At 40.6% G+C, this 16904-nt stretch overlaps 1 protein-coding gene across 1 annotated transcript; it reads left to right on the top strand.

Moving 5' to 3' along the window:
* Positions 1-619: 619 nt before the first annotated feature.
* On the top strand, positions 620-15538 carry slc6a1b (solute carrier family 6 member 1b). The gene is made up of 15 exons (XM_058054408.2): positions 620-1089; positions 1587-1985; positions 2165-2296; positions 2420-2520; positions 2892-3001; positions 4250-4382; positions 5965-6099; positions 6360-6463; positions 7703-7827; positions 8249-8361; positions 8439-8570; positions 9949-10051; positions 10136-10236; positions 10356-10523; positions 14021-15538. The coding sequence occupies exons 2-15, from the start codon at positions 1739-1741 to the stop codon at positions 14135-14137; spliced, it is 1821 nt and encodes a 606-aa protein (XP_057910391.2). The 5' UTR covers positions 620-1089; positions 1587-1738; the 3' UTR covers positions 14138-15538.
* The last annotated feature ends 1366 nt before the right edge of the window (positions 15539-16904 follow it).

The following is a 16904-nucleotide window of genomic DNA, read 5'->3' on the forward strand; positions in this document are numbered from 1 at the left end:
GTCACGTATAAATATATTATTCTTGTATTTATCTTTTCTGTTTATCAACAGGCTGCACGGCGGTCAAGTGGTTACAGCCAGGAGACTCGAGTTCAATCCCATCAAGCCATCTCTGTGTGGAGTTTGCATGTTCTCCCCGTGCATGCGTGGGTTTTCTCCGGGTACTCCGGTTTCCTCCCACATTCCAAAAACATGCTAGGTTAATTGGTGACTCCAAATTGTCCATAGGTATGAATGTGAGTGTGAATGGTTGTTTGTCTATATGTGCCCTGTGATTGGCTGGCCACCAGTCCAGGGTGTACCCCGCCTCTCGCCCGAAGACAGCTGGGATAGGCTCCAGCACCCCCTTGACCCTTGTGAGGATAAGCGATAGAAAATGAATGAATGTTTATCAACATTGTTTTTCTTGGTGCATGGCTGGCTTTAACTTTAATAAATATGGTTCCATAGTTGAAATGAATAAATGATGGAGGGTTGATGAAGTCCAAGTTAGAAGTTAAAAAAAGGCATCCATTGTCCTTTTGGGTGAGTCAGAGAGAGAGAAAGAGGGAGCGAGAGAGAGCGAGAGAGAGAGAGAAAAGGAGGTGAGAAAGGATATAAAACGTTGGGACAAGAAGATGCTCCTCTCCCAGAGCTGCTGCCACACTGGACATGCTGGACTAGTTGCTGTGTACGTGTGTGTGGAGTGTGTGTGGCGTGTGGTGTGCAGGGGGGGGCTCGACTTTGTGGCGACATTGATGTGGATATGAGGCCGCGCTGCAAGTTTGCACGCCCCTGCTGCTCGCTCCAAGTCAGACGGCCGCAGCTCCTTCTCGCTTCTTGTCTTCTTCTTCTTCTTCTTCTTCTGCCTGCCTCTCCTTCAGCACCACTCCTTTAAGGACAGCAACACCACTCCTCCACACAACCCAACGACCACCACTAACTCCTTCATCCATTCATCCATTCATCCATTCATCCATTCATCCATCCTCCACCCTCAGGGTCATTTACTCGCTCTTTGGGTTGTTGTTTTTTTTATATAAAGAAAAGCGCAAAGGGAATACAAACTTTTGGAAATATTTGTTTCCTCTTCAACAAAAAATATAAAAGGTAAGTTATTTAACAAAAATAGACATTCATTAATCATTATTTTAAACTGGTAACGTCTTAATTTGATGTTTATTGTAGAAAAAAACTAATTATGTTTAACAATGAACTCCATTTGATATCATTTCGCCGGGCACAATGAGGAAAGCTTCCAATCCATGCGCGTAATTTGCGCGCGTTTGCACGGAAAATGAGATTAAATGCAAACAAAAGGAACATTTTAATGAGAAGGCATGCCTCAGTCGCATTGTTTCCACTATTAAAAAATGATCATTAATGTTTTTTCAACGTTTATTATGTTAGGAATGGATTTATAATCACTCCTGGTTATTCTTTTGGACGGAGTGTTTCTGCGGGATACTAAGGGTAGATAAAGATAGAGATAGAGAAACAGAGCGCACATTTTATGCAATTAAGCACTGCAACCTGTATGCAATTAAGGTGAACGCGTTATTTGTTTTGAATGCATATTTTATACGCATTTTTTTTCTTTTTTGCAGCAGCAGTGAAGCTGTGTGACCCGAACCAGTGCTGAAGTGGTTCCCTCCTCCCCCTCCTCCTCCTCCTTGTCCTCCTCCTCCTTCGTCTCCGTCTTCCATCCGCGGGTTCGGACGCGCGCGCACCGACTGACTAAGACACCGAGACAGCAACCATGGCCACGAACGGGACCAAAACCTCGGACGGCCACGTCCTTACGGAGACAGTCAGTGAGGCGCCGACGAGCACTCCCAACGACAAGCCCAAAACGCTGGTGGTGAAAGTGCAGACGAGCAAGAAGGACATACCCGAACGAGAGACGTGGGGCGGCAAATTTGACTTTCTGCTCTCATGTGTGGGATACGCCATCGGACTCGGGAATGTGTGGAGATTTCCTTATTTGTGTGGAAAGAATGGAGGAGGTAATCAGGATTGTTTCCCACAAGGAGTATACCTTATTCACTACCAGGATTCTGTTTCCTTTTAAAAATCTTGTACCGTGCGTAATTACGCACAAGCGTAGCAGTGACCGTGCATCTGGATTATGTTGAATGTTCATAATTATTACTGAACTTTTTTTTTTGCTGTACCTCTCATCCAGGAGCCTTCTTGATCCCCTACTTTTTGACCTTGATATTTGCTGGCATGCCCCTCTTCTTTCTGGAGACGGCCCTGGGTCAGTACACCTCCATTGGGGGACTCGGAGTGTGGAAGCTGGCACCCATGTTTAAAGGTATTGTTTTCTTGCTTTACTTGTTTTAATTATAGTGAAAATATGTCCAACATTATACATAATGAAAATAATAAAATATAGGGGTATAACTCCACAGTTGATATGACTGTGTTGTTGTTTCAGGTGTTGGTTTGGCTGCTGCTGTGCTTTCCTTCTGGCTTAATATTTATTACATTGTCATCATCTCCTGGGCTCTCTACTATCTCTACAATTCTTTCACCTCTGTGAGTATCCTCTGATTTAGAATGGAGCCAAGACAGTCCAGATCAATGAACAACAGGAGCATATTACATTTACTGCATTTCCACAGAGCACCTATTTAAGCCTTTAACACACTATGACATTTATTACTTCCTTTCCCACATAATTAGCGCTTTACACCAGCATTTGATAAATGCATTCTGGCCGTGAGTCATGACGTCTTTTGGGGAGAAGCATGAAATCGCAATGCTCCCCCCCACACCCCCTGCTCGCAATGACTATCATGGTCTTGGCTGCTTGACAGCGCACACAGAATTGGACCCGGAGGTGGGAAAGTGCACTCCAAGTCAAAAGATGTTTTTTTTTTTTCTTCATTGGTTTTGTTTCTATCCAGGAACTGCCATGGCAGACCTGTGGTAATTCCTGGAACACAGAGCGCTGCTACACTAACTACAGCATCTCGGACACAACCAACCTCACCAGTGCTGTGGTGGAGTTCTGGGAGTGAGTGTGTTTTCAGACTTCATATCCATTTGTATTCATGTTTAAGAAAATACCTCAAACAGAACTAAAATACGGAATAAATGTACACACAAAGGAACCAAAAGTGGTACAAAACTAAGTTCAAACCGTTGGAATACGAGATGTCTGCAAATCTCACCGGTCTTCTTTGCTTTATTGAATAGTGCAGGTCAAATAAGAAAAGACGATAACTATTTGCACATTCCATCCATCCATTTTCTATACGCTTATCCTCACTAGTGTATTTGCACATTCCTATTTGCTTCATTAAATGCAATATCCATCCATCCTTCCATCTTTATCCGCTTATCCTCACTATCCCAGCTGTCTTCGGGCGAGAGGCGGGGTCCACCCTGGACTGGTCGCCAGCCAATCACGGGGCACATATAGACAAACAACCATTCACACTCACATTCATACCTATGGACTAAGCATCAAATGCATTCACAAATTAATTTGGCCAAGCAAATGGTGACATAAATACACTTGTGATACACAACGCGGCATATTACTGCAGTACCTACAAAAAGCCACTTGGTGACACTATTGCTCTCCATTGCGTGTCTGTCAGGCTGTCTTCAAAGGGTGTGAGTCATTTTACTTTATTTTGGTTTTATGAAGTTAACTTCTTTTTATACTAGTATAATGGTTAAAGTAATAAAATACTCCACTGACGTAAAGGATTATTTGCTGAAATAAAATGATCAGAAATGATCAAATGAAATTATTTAATAAAAAATTAAAAAAATAAAAATTACATACTTATTATTAATAATAATGAATACATTGTTCTGATAATAAGTAATATCGTTTTATCACGAGTAAATGTTGCTTAGGTACTTTTTAATGGCTGCATGAAAAGGGAACTGTCAATACAAACAAACCGTATCAAACACACATAAAGTACTAATACTAAGACCAAAAATATTGTGATAAAAGAGTTATCCACATAATTTATACATTTTCAATTTTCAAGTGTTTGGCATGAAATGTATATAACATTTATGATTTAATGTATACAATCTATTTGTGTCAGGAACTTTACAAAAATACAAAATACTAAACTCTACTGAATACTACTCGAATTGAACAGGTACTTACAACATCACTTATATTGTTAACAAATGAATTCAATTAACATAGTTTTTTATGAGAAAGAAATACTTGGAAATTAGAACTTGGACAAAGCTAAAGACAAAAAATAATATAAGACCACCTCCAACCCTGCAGACGCAACATGCACCAGATGACGGATGGCCTGGAGAAGCCCGGAGAAGTCAGGATCCCGCTGGCCATCACCCTTGCCATCGCTTGGGTGCTGGTCTATTTCTGCATCTGGAAGGGGGTCAGCTGGACCGGCAAAGTAAGTCAGCAAGAAGGGCAACACAAAGAAATCATTTAGTGTGCATCATTTCACCGCAACAAGACTCACCATTCACTCACCCAAGGTCGCCGAGCTGTCACCATGAGCCACCACCAGAGGGGGGGATGATTACGTAACTTACCCTTTAAGTGTCCCACTTGAGACCAGATTAGACTACCATTACAACATTAGTTATTTTAATATTTTCCCAATGTGTTTTTGGTGCACATCTGGATAGAAATACACCCAACCTCCAGGAACTAGCATGTAACCTTTTGATGTGCATCCATCCATTTTTAACTTCTCACGTCATCTTCCATGAACAAGAACGTTCATCATCTGCTGTTTGAAACATGTTTAACAAGGTCGCCAACGTTGGTTTGTAAATACGCAAGACTTGATGGAAAATGTGCCAACAGATGGTCAACACATGAGGCGAGGATGTTGAGATTAGCGTGGGAACTTGGGAAGGATGTAAATTTTGGAACACATCATCAGTACTGTACCTTTAAATCAGAGGGTGTTTCAAACTTTCAACACTAGACACCCTCATCATAGGGTGGCCAACTAAAGGGTGATCAAGCCTTAGCCATGGCCCATGCCCAATCATGAGTAAAGTAATGCCTGGAAGGTGGGGGAGGTGTGTGTGTGTGGGAGGGTGAGCTAGGCAGTAAGATCCCGAACTAGAAGGAAAAACTGCCCCTTGCCCCAGACCCCAGTATTGGACACTCTACTTCATTGGTGTTCTTCATTGGCACCTATAGATCCACTGATAGGCCCAAATGAATGACAATGATGCTTAATGAAATAGACTACTTGCTGGGTATGTACGTTTAACTTTTGGAAATATGGTGCATTCAAGGACTAATGGACGTACTGCTAAATCTGAACCAGTACAACAGTTTGTATTTCTTTCTGTTTTTGCATGGTGATGTGGTGACATTAAACGCCTCATAATTAAAAATTGTACATTCCTGTTTTTCAATTTGTAACATCAAGAACCAGGAAGTTGAATGCTAACTAGCACAAACAAACAAACCAACAGGAACACTCTGCTTCATTTTTTTGTGCAATTTCATTTATTTGATCATTTTGCAGTTTGAGTCACAATGTAAAAGCTCGTTCTATACTAGTGTCCATCTAACATCTTGTGTCATTCTCCGTGAGCGAAGCAATTAGCTGCTTCCTGAACAAAAGGACGATAAGGGCAACCGATTTACAGACATTTTTGTAGGATTTTTCATTTTTTGTTGTTTGAATCCCCCCAGAATCAAAGATGTATGTCATTTTGTAACCTCATCCTCCATGAACGAGGGCGTACTGTAGGTTTAACAAAGCCAACGTGCAAATATGATACATATTCATTTTAGCAACAAACCTTGCTAGTTCTTTGTATTCCAGAACTGAATGATTTGTAATGGGAAAAGTGTTAGGTCATTACGCTCCATTGTTAGGAATCCAGGAAAATGACAAAGCACCTTCTGAAAAAGTTCTCTTCATACAGATTTTTCCAAATGCAACACTGCTTGATTTTAGGAAATGGCGGTTTGTTTTCTAACTATGACCTTCTGTCTTGTTTTAGGTGGTCTACTTCTCGGCCACATACCCGTACTTTATGCTCTTCATCCTGTTCTGTCGTGGAATCTCTTTGCCCGGCGCCTTTGATGGCATCCTTTTCTACATCACGCCAGACTTTGAAAAACTGAAGGAGTCTGAGGTACGCAGTTTGTTGTTGTAACGAGACAATGCTATATTGTTGTCTGTTTCGCTAGTTGTTGGGGATTTTCACTATGAAAATTATTATAAAATAACAGCAACGGCAGCATTTCTCATTGACTCCAGAATGTGTGGGTTATATGTGGTACCAAATCCTAAATGAATTGGAACAGAATGCAGAAAAAAACAACACCCAGTTATGTGAGCTTGTTGAATGTTGCACATATGTTGACAACCATTTTTGTCATCTGGCTGAGTCAGGTTTGGCTAGATGCTGCTACTCAGATCTTCTTCTCCTACGGACTGGGATTAGGCTCTCTCATCGCGCTGGGCAGCTATAACCCCTTCAACAACAACGTGTACAGGTAGGTTTTATATATATATAGATAAATAGATATTTTTTTAAGATAATTTTTCTTGACATTCATTCATTCAATTTCTACCGCTTTTTCCTCATGAGGGTCGCGGGGGGGGGGTGCTGGAGCCTATCCCAGCTGTCTTTGGGCAAGAGGCGGGGTACACCCTGGACTGGTCGCCAGCCAATCACAGGGCACATATAGACAAACAACCATTCACACTCACATTCATACCTATGGACAATTTGGAGTCGCCAATTAACCTAGCATGGTTTGGAATGTGGGAGGAAACCGGAGTATCCGGAGAAAACCCATGCATGCACGGGGAGGACATGCAAACTCCACACAGAGATGGCCGAGGGTGGAATTGAACCCTGGTCTCCTAGCTGTGAGGTCTGTGCGCTAACCACTAGACCACCGTGTCGCCTTTTTCTTGACATTTACCCTTAAAATGTCTCCAATGTTGACCCACTATTGGTTATTTACATAATTTAGTCCAGAGTAAAATTTTCTGGTCGTAACTTTAACAACATGTTTGATGAGATGCTTTATCTTGACGTGTATTTTTCAAATCATTTCCTGCATTTATTTGTACCCAGCGTCATAAGCCTTTAGCTTCATTGCTAATCCAAAGCAAAACAGGGCGGGGTAACAGGGTAGTGTAACAGTATGGGCGGGGCAAAATTATGTTAATTGTGTCCTGTGTGCACACAGCTTTAAGCTGTCATTTCAACATTAAACTTTGGTATCAAGGTGGGGGCCTCAAACTAGCGTCTCGCAGGCCAAATGCGGCCCGTGGGCCGCGAGTTTGAGACCCCTGATTTAAACAGTTTGCTCGGGGTCCGGTGGCTAACCATCCATGGCAGGATTGTGTAAACTGAACTTTGGGGGGAATTTTGCTCATCATCCACAATCCTTATGCAAGACATGAACATTAAAAAATATTCATATAAGAGCTTCTTAAAACATTTAAGTTTTGCTTTACTAAGGGTTACTAAGGGTACTAAGGGTTTTACTATTTTGTTGCTTCACCAGCCCATGTACATTTTTATCATCCCCGACTCTCTTTCAAGTTAAAAATAATCAGCCATTTCCAAAAATGCAGGATGCAAAATGGCGCCACAGCAGCCCCCCCCCCCCCCCCCCCCCCGCCTCCCCCCTGCCCTTCTTCCCAATGTGTGACGGGTTGATAAGGAATTGATACAGGCGTGACAATGGCTGCCTTGTGCTTTGTACTTCCCTCCACAGAGATTCAGTCATTGTCTGCTGCATCAACTCCTTCACCAGCATGTTCGCCGGCTTTGTAATCTTCTCCATTGTGGGCTTCATGGCCAACGTGACAAAGAGGCCCATCGCTGATGTGGCAGCCTCAGGTAATTGCAATCAATGTCGAAAAAAAAAAAAAACCTCTATAGCTACAATCAACAAAGGCAACGCAACTTGCAGCTGTGCAAATAATTAGCTCTCGAGTTGTGTTATTCTTTCTTTTGAGTCTTTTTTTGAAAAAAGGGACACTTTTCACTTATAGCGAGCGTCTGCTTTTTTTTATTTCTGGGTTAATTAAAAGGAAAATTGCACAGTGATTCGGCAAATCCTTTGTAAATCCTCAAGTAGAAGTTCGACATTCATTTCCCAAGGACACTTTCATTCTGTTATAGCTTCTTCTTCTTATGTTATCTTGCATTACAGGCACTTTCATCACACTTAAGCCTAAACTTTTTGACTTGAGGGTCGTATAAATGGTCCTGTGCTTACATTTGATATGAAAGGTCTTTCATTTATGTGTGCTTTAAGGACCCGGCTTGGCATTTTTGGCTTATCCTGAGGCCGTCACTCAGCTGCCCATCTCTCCTCTGTGGGCCATCCTCTTCTTCTCCATGCTGCTGATGCTGGGAATCGACAGTCAGGTACAGACAAAGCCACCATAGCGGTAAAGATGATGGTTTGAAGGAGCAACTGTGTTAAACACATGCCATTCTTCTAGTTCTGCACAGTGGAAGGTTTCATCACCGCGCTGGTGGACGAGTTCCCTCATATACTCCGAAAGCGTCGGGAGATCTTCATAGCGGTCGTCTGCCTGGTGTCATATATCATTGGGCTGTCCAACATCACCCAGGTACAGACATGTATTGTAGCAGTTGTTTGCAGATTAGCATCATCATCATCATATGAGGGAGGGGCCCACAACTGGACCCGCTTCTCACTGAGATGAATAGTCTCCAAAAGACCAGAAGAAGTCGGTGGATTTGTTGTGAGCAGCCTTTTCCAAAAACAGTATCTAAAGGGGTCTGATTACTTGCAAAATACAATTTTATGTAGCGCGTTGGGGAATAGCACATTGAGTTACCTAGCATGCCTTGCGGTGTGTAGATTGGTGTGTAATTTTGGTGTTTTTTTATGTCTATGTGATGTCTAGAAATGTAGTTACTATCCATACCCCCACCTACTGTTTGAAGTTCCTAAAATATGCACATTTTCATGGTATTGGTCTGACTATAGCTGTCCTATCTAGTCTTTCTGCAGACTTTGAGCTCTAACCTAGTCAGACCAGACTATAGCTGTCCTACCTAGTATTTCTACAGACATTGAGTTCTAACCTAGTCAGACTAGACTATAGCTGTCCTATCTAGTATTTCTACAGACATTGAGTTCTAACCTAGTCAGACAAGACTATAGCTGTCCTATGTAGCTTTTGAGCTGTGGACTTGCAACTGGAATGTTCAGGTTATCTGAGAAGACGTTTTACCTTTCCTCTGAACAGGCTTCATCAGTCCATGCTCAAAAGACTAGATAGGACAGCTCTAGTCAGACAACACTAGAGCTACAATAAAGCTCAAAGACTACATAGGACAGCTATAGTCTAGTGTGATGAAAGATAGTGTGACTAGACAGGACAGCTTGTTCACATCTATTCAGGCTAGGCTAGAACAAGAACTAGACAAGACTAGACAAGACTAGAAAGACGGAGCTCAAAGACTAAGTAGGACAGAATTTGTCAGACTAGACAGGATCTCAGAGACTAGATACAACAACTGTACTCTACTCTGACAAGAGCTTTTGAAAGAGTAAACTAGAGCTGTCCTATCTAGTCTTTGAGGTCTAGTCTTGTCTGACAAGAGCTGTCCTATCTAGTATTTGAGCATGAACTGATGAAGTCTGCTAAGATAAGAACCGAAACATTTTCCAAGCCAACCTGAACAGTCCAATTATGATCAATTCCATTCCTTGGCTGTTTTTTGTTTAAATGTATGAGAATACATTAATATTTGTGTGTTTAATGATTTTAAATGTGCTGACTATCAAAAATGGCCACTGCTGAGCCTTCAATTTGTCTATATACATCCTTCAGTGGACACCCCTGGTTTAAGGACAGTAAAATAGATGTCTATGTTGTTCCACTCCAGTGGCCTGCTACTGGCCTGCATATCCAACACTCTAATTGCCGTCCATCTATGTCTCTATCTCCCTACCCCCTCACACCAATGACCTCCTAGGGTGGCCTGTACGTTTTTAAGCTCTTCGACTACTACTCAGCCAGCGGGATGTGTCTGCTTTTCCTCGTCTTCTTTGAGTGCATCTCCATTTCCTGGTTCTACGGTGAGGCAGCCCTGATGATGAAGGCATTATTTTTTATTAGAGGATGGCGATGAAGCTAGAGTATGAATGTGCTTTAACTTGCAGGTGTAAACAAGTTTTATGACAACATTGAGGAAATGGTGGGCTACAGGCCTTGTGTTTGGTGGAAGGCCTGCTGGGTTGTTTTCACACCGCTCATTGTTGCTGTAAGTACTATCACAAGTACCACAAAAGCATCACTAAAATATCCAGATAAGATTATTCACTGTCTTTGTTGGATGTACTAGTAGATGATGACGTTTACATGCTCACGTCCCCTTTCCAGGGAGTGTTCCTATTCAGTGCCGTGCAGATGGTTCCCCTCACCATGGGCGACTACGTATTCCCAGCCTGGGGCCAGGGTGTCGGTTGGTTAATGGCCCTCTCCTCCATGATCCTCATCCCCGGCTATATGGGATACATGTTTCTCACTCTCAAAGGCACTTACAAAGAGGTAAGTTGAGCCTGCCGTTTCTCTTTTTGCTTGCTTTGCTTATCTCATAATTGCAGGAAAAGCCATGAAATTGAAGCAAAATGGAAAATAGTATACACGCTTTCCTTTGGAAGGCACAGCATGGCGATGGCTCTATTTAAACCAATAGATACAAAACATGTACTGTATATAGAATAAGGTAAGCAATTATTCTAACATATATTATAGCCCCGTTTTTTGTTGTGTCATGTTCAGGTAACACCAGCGACAAACCAAGTGAGATGTTCATAAAATAGTAATATTTTTGGCACACAGCTGGCTCACCTTTTATCTGTACTATGACCTGTACAATAACCTTCTAAGTATGTTTTTTAATATTATTCGAGCCCCCCAGACATGAAACAGCACCGCTATAGTCACCACTGTCCATTTATTACTGTTGCATACCAACATAACGTACAGTAGAAATCATATTTTCCATTGAAAACACACAAAAAAACTTAGAACATAAAGTCAAGGTGTCTTGATAAGAACAGCTCCCATGCGCTTGGAGGACTCCGTCCATACGTCTGAGCTATTGCGTTAATAATGGATAAAATAATGTGGAAACGCGGCGAAAGCAGTCTTGCACAACTCCCAGAGTTCATGAAGACTCTTTAGTTTCATCTTCTAATCCTCCTCCTTCGTTTAACCCTGTCTGGTAATTGGCCAGCCAATCCAGGAGCATCTTGACCTTCTTCACTATCAGGAACTTTGACGTAGAGGCTGGAGTGTGAGAAGTGTCATCCTGCTGAAGAATTTGCCCTCTTTTCTAATTTGGAAGGCAATGAGCAACAATAATTTAGAGAGAACTAAACAATGCTGTTGCATTTGCCAAGGTCCACAGTTTGCAAAAAGGATGGATAGTTGAAAAGGGCCGAAGGTTGATTTTTCTGATGAATCATTCATTAAACTGCATCACAATTACCACAAATGCTACAAAGGACATGTTGGCGTCACATGAACACAAGATTCACCAAGAACATATTTGGTGGAGATATAATGGCTCGCGGTTACATCCAGTATGATGGTGAGCAAAGTATGGCGATCCTTCTACTACTTCAGCCTCCACATCAAACTTCCCGATAATGAAGAAGATCAAGATGCTCCAGGATTGTCCAGCCCAGTCACCAGACATAAACGTAATGGAGAATGCTTGGTTAGATGAGGGACAAGGCTTGGAAGATGAAACCAAAGAATCTGTGATTTGAATTATGTGATCTATTCCATTGATGAAGTCTTGGTGTCCTGCAAGACTGCTTTCTTTACCATTCCAGATGATTTTATCAATTAGTTATTGGAGTCTGCAGTCTCAGTAGAGAAGCCTAGACTAAAACATGGAAAACTGGGAAAATTGTTTAGGGTTAGGGTTTTTTGTCTATATGTTGCGCACAAGGTTGCGGAGGTGCTGGAACCTAGCTGTCTTCGAGCAAGAGGCGGGGTACACCTTGGACTGGTCGCCAGCCAATCACAGGGCACATATAGACAAACAACCATTCACACTCACATTCATACCTATGGACAATTTGGAGTCGCCAATTAACCTAGCATGTTTTTGGAATGTGGGAGGAAACCGGAGTACCCGGAGAAAACACCAGCGACAAACCAAGTGAGATGCTCATAAAATAGTAATATTTTTGGCACACAGCTGGCTCACCTTTTATCTGTACTATCACCAATTAACCTAGCATGTTTTTGGAATGTGGGAGGAAACCGGAGTACCCGGAGAAAACCCACGCATGCACAGAGAGTAAAATCGAAATTGGGTCTCCCGGCTGTGTAGCCTGCAAGCTAACCACTCGGCCTGGCTGGATTAAAATTCATAAAAAAGGTTTTTATATTTAGAATGTTCAACAATTTGATATCTGCAATGTGTTACTTTAAAATGTCATCAAAATGAAAATAAAAACATTTCATTGTGTTAAGACATGCCTGAGAAGTTATCAACTGAGCCATATCTGGTTCCCGAGCCATAGGTTCCCAACCCCTGCACTAGAGGGTCTGTATGATCCTCGAGTGGCTGAGATTGTGACAGGAAATGGACGCTAATGACAGCGTCTGTCAGCGTCGACATGCAGGTGTCAGCAGCAGCAGTAGCAGCTGATTGCCTAATTGCAGCAATCACGGCACTCACGCACACATTAGACACAATGTGCAGTGCCGCACAGAGCTGCAAGTGGCAATGTGTCAGCCTAAACATCAAGACAATCATTTGGGCTTTTAGGGGTGAGTTTAGCTCGTATTGCACAGAGAACATGTCCAAACAAATACAGTGTGTGGAGAGAAGACAACATGGATGGATGATTATGGATAAATGAAGGCAGAAAAGGATGGATGGATGGTTATTTAACTCGTATGATAATGTAAGTTTACTTTATTCATTCATTCATTCATTCATTTTCTTCCGCTTTTCCTCACGAGGGTCGCGGGGGTGCTGGAGCCTATCCCAGCTGTCTTCGGGCGAGAGACGGGGTACACCCTGGACTGTTCGCCAGCCAATCACATGGCACATATAGACAAACAACCATTCACACTCACATTGTTTAATGTTGTCATTATTTCAATACAATTACATATTGAGTAGTTTTACTTTATTTCACTTTTCTTTATTTAAGTTAAACATTGTACAATAAAACTAAACTACATTCAGCATTTCATTGATAGATTCAGCGGTAATGTAGATGTGACATTAAGGTCAACACTGTGCATTCATTCATTTTCTACCGCTTTTTCCTCACGAGGGTCGCGGGGGGTGCTGGAGCCTATCCCAGCTGTCTTCAGGCGAGAGGCGGGGTACACCCTGGACTGGTCGCCAGCCAATCACAGGGCACATATAGACAAACAACCATTCACACTCACATTCATACCTATGGACAATTTGGAGTCGCCAATTAACCTAGCATGGTTTGGAATGTGGGAGGAAACCGGAGTACCCGGAGAAAACCCACGCATGCAAACTTCACACAGAGATGGCCGAGGGTGGAATTGAACCCTGGTCCTCCTAGCTGTGAGGTCTGCATGCTAACCACTCGACCGTTCACTCGACAATTCACATTGTACAGTGTTTAATGTTGCACATATATGTCATTATTTCAATACAATTACATATTGAGTAGTTTTACTTTATTTCACTTTTCTTTATTTAAGTTAAACATTGTACAATAAAACTAAACTACATCAAACTATTCAGCATTTCATTGATAGATTGAGCGATAATGTAGATGTGACATTAAGGTAAACACTGCAATAAAACTAAAATAAAGTAAAAAATATTCAACATTATGATGATAAACAGTGTAAAATGACAATAAAGTTAAACTAAAGTAAAAGTAATCTCTGACTTTCTTGCTTCCCCTTGTGAGGACGTTACAAAAGTAACGGTACAAAAGTCTTAGTCAACAAATCAACAAAGCGCTACCTGCCTAGGTACACACACTTTGGGAGGAACAAGAGTAAAATTCATGTGTCTACTTTCCCAGCGTCTAAGGATGATGATCAAACCACTGGTCCTGGTGAAGGCTCAGGAAAACGGGCCGGACCAGCAGGCCGAAGCCCAGAACCAGAATCCCGGAGCCACTGAGGAGGCCTACATCTAGAACCTTCTGAGTGTGTCTCCATGTCTAGCGGCCAGTCGTTCATGAGCGTTCACGCTGGCAAGAAGCGTAAATCAAGGTTGGGAACGACCACCAGGCGTCCACGTCTGCTTTCATTCACCTACCTCCTGGGGACACGTGAGACCAACCCGATCACATTTCTTCTTCTTCTTTTTCTTTGACTTTATTCTTCTCATTTGTGTCATGCAGAGTTCTAAGGGTGTATAAGGAAAGTACCCAGCCGTGTGTTGTGTAATTATGCAAAAGAGAAATATGAAAATATATCTTTTAAATCACAGTCCTGCATTGAACCAGTAGTATTGCAGCTACAGTTACTGTACAAATACTGTTAAAATGCTTGTACCTGAACTCAATACATGAGATGCAGTAAGTGGGAATGTTTAGCCGGTGGGGTTAAATCACTATGTGTCAAATATGATTTATTTTTAGTTGGACCCACTCACCTCTAGGGGCTGTACCTTGGAAAAGCACAGTGACAACAGCAAAAAAAAAACTACAAATAATCTATATATATATATAAAAAAAAACTTATGTAGGATATGTAGCAAAAGACTGTCCAAACTGTTGGCGGTTTGTCTTGTTTTTTTGTTTTTTTTGAAGGACAATAACATGTACAGTGTGTCGTCACAATCTTCTTTTGTAGAATAACTTTTAGATAGTTTTTTGTATGATATTTGATCGATTTTAAGGAGAAGGACCAAACAAGTAATACAAGCACAATGTGGTATAGAAATACTACTACTACTTCTACTATGTCCCACTGTGAGAGCAATTCACTTCTTTTGGGCATCCGGTATGTAAACCACTGTATACAGTATGATGGCTACCACCTTATATAAATATAATATTTAGTAATCCACTCCTCAGGAACAAAACGTAGTTGTGACCAAATGCTGTCTGATACTGTTATGATACACTTAAAATGGTTCATGTTATGTATTATAAAACATAAATATACATTGTATTTCCTCATATAGTGACTGCAGATGGTGTCTATTAGGGGAGAAACCCTTACGATATTAGCAAACAATACTATATCCTTCGATAGAAAAATAGAAATGGACTTAAAAATCACCACAAAAAAAATCATCTTTAATAATACTGCACACAGGGAATTGTTCACAACAAGCATTTGACTGGTTTCACTTTTGTTACATAATTTTATCGGTTATCTGTCCATCTATCTCTCATTGAAAGGTTGAGTAGTTTTGCTTTATTTTAGTTGTATTGTACAGCGTTTAACTTAGATTAACTGTCATACAATTTATGTGTAACATAAATTTAAACACTGTAGGTTAAAGACAACTAAAATAAAGTAAAGTACTCAACCATTGAATAACAAATGCTCTCGGATACTATTATGGTACATATATATATATATATTATTAAAAACTATACATGCTCAGCATTTGAATAATAGATTGGATAAACACACTGTCATGCAAGTATAACTTTTAACTGTACAATACAACTAAAATAAAGTAAAACTAGTCACCCTTTTAGTTATAGATAAGTAGATGTGACCAAATGCTGTAATATTATGATACATTCATGTGTATTTTTTTCAAAACCTATAAACAGTATATAAATTATTTCCAATTAGGGAAGAAATATAACTTCACTGTACGACATCAATAAATAATAATGAACGAAACGACAAGCACACATTGTTGTGGAGCACCTTATCAATCTTTGGGGACGCCAATCACCTAGGTGAAACAGACACCATTGCGCATATTAATGTAATACTTTACTTCATCTGAGAGACTGTTAAGGTGCCTCTGTAGGTGCTGCTGTTTTGATTAGTAAAGCTTGTGTATAAAAAAAGAACAATGGACTGAAGTCAATACAGTTACAACCTGTTTTTTTTTCCCTGAGGGGAAGAATTTGGCATTTATTTGTCTCAATTGGATGACACATACATTTATTGAGGTACGGCATCTGTTAACGCGCCGGCCATTACTATTATCAAATCTACGAGAAACCCGACATGCCAACTCACAACAAATCCAAATCTTGAGCGTGTGTGTGTGTGCGTGTGTTTATTTTTTGCATGTCATTGCTTTTAGTTCATATTGAGTGAACTGCGATGAAAGTGGGCACAGTCTAAATCCTGGTGATCTTTTCACCAAATAAAAGGAAAACCTATGATTACATATCAAGTTTGCTAGGAGATATGAAACAGACCTGTAATGTTTGTAAAAGAAGTAATAACAATAAGATTTGCTTCTGTGGCAGCTACATGCGACAGGAATCAGGAGTCTCTTTTATTTATGTATTTTCTTTCAAAGTATGTAAATGAAAATGCGTGACGACAACAAAAAATAAAAAAGGATTTGGTGCATTTTGTACAAAGTTAGCGTACTGCAGTTTTCTGTCTCTTTCTCTTTAATGATGTTGTAAACTGGACTGTGTAATACATGTATTTGTGAATGTTCGTTTTTTTTCTTTTTTTGTCTAAATGTAGAAGAAAAAGGAAAAAAAAGAAAAATGTTACACAGTATACTGTTTTTTCTGCAATAAGATTATCATCTGGGAAACTAAAGCACATCTCTTTCCTTCTGTAAAAAGAATCATAACATAATAGAGTTATAATAATATCATGAAGAATAATGCAGATCAAAGTAATAATGTAATAGAAATGTTTAGTCAGAGAATATTGTTTTGTATATTTTTAGCTGTTTCTTGGGCCTGATGTAAAATATTCTATGTAAAGAAAATATAATAAATGTCTTTAGATGTGTTCTAT

Source organism: Doryrhamphus excisus, linkage group LG18 (genome assembly GCF_037039965.1).
Source record: "Doryrhamphus excisus strain RoL-2023G ecotype Guam linkage group LG18, RoL_Dexc_Guam_v1.1, whole genome shotgun sequence".
Classification (NCBI taxonomy): Eukaryota; Metazoa; Chordata; class Actinopteri; order Syngnathiformes; family Syngnathidae; genus Doryrhamphus; species Doryrhamphus excisus.

What these genes read in the sequence shown, in the direction of transcription:
- slc6a1b (XM_058054408.2), top strand. Translation starts at nt 1,739, where the DNA reads ATGGCCACGAACGGGACCAAAACCTCGGACGGCCACGTCCTTACGGAG. An exon ending in CGCTGATGTGGCAGCCTCAG is followed by an intron (nt 7,828 to 8,248) that starts GTAATTGCAATC and finishes GTGTGCTTTAAG; the next exon opens with GACCCGGCTTGGCATTTTTG. An exon ending in TCAAAGGCACTTACAAAGAG is followed by an intron (nt 10,524 to 14,020) that starts GTAAGTTGAGCC and finishes CTACTTTCCCAG; the next exon opens with CGTCTAAGGATGATGATCAA.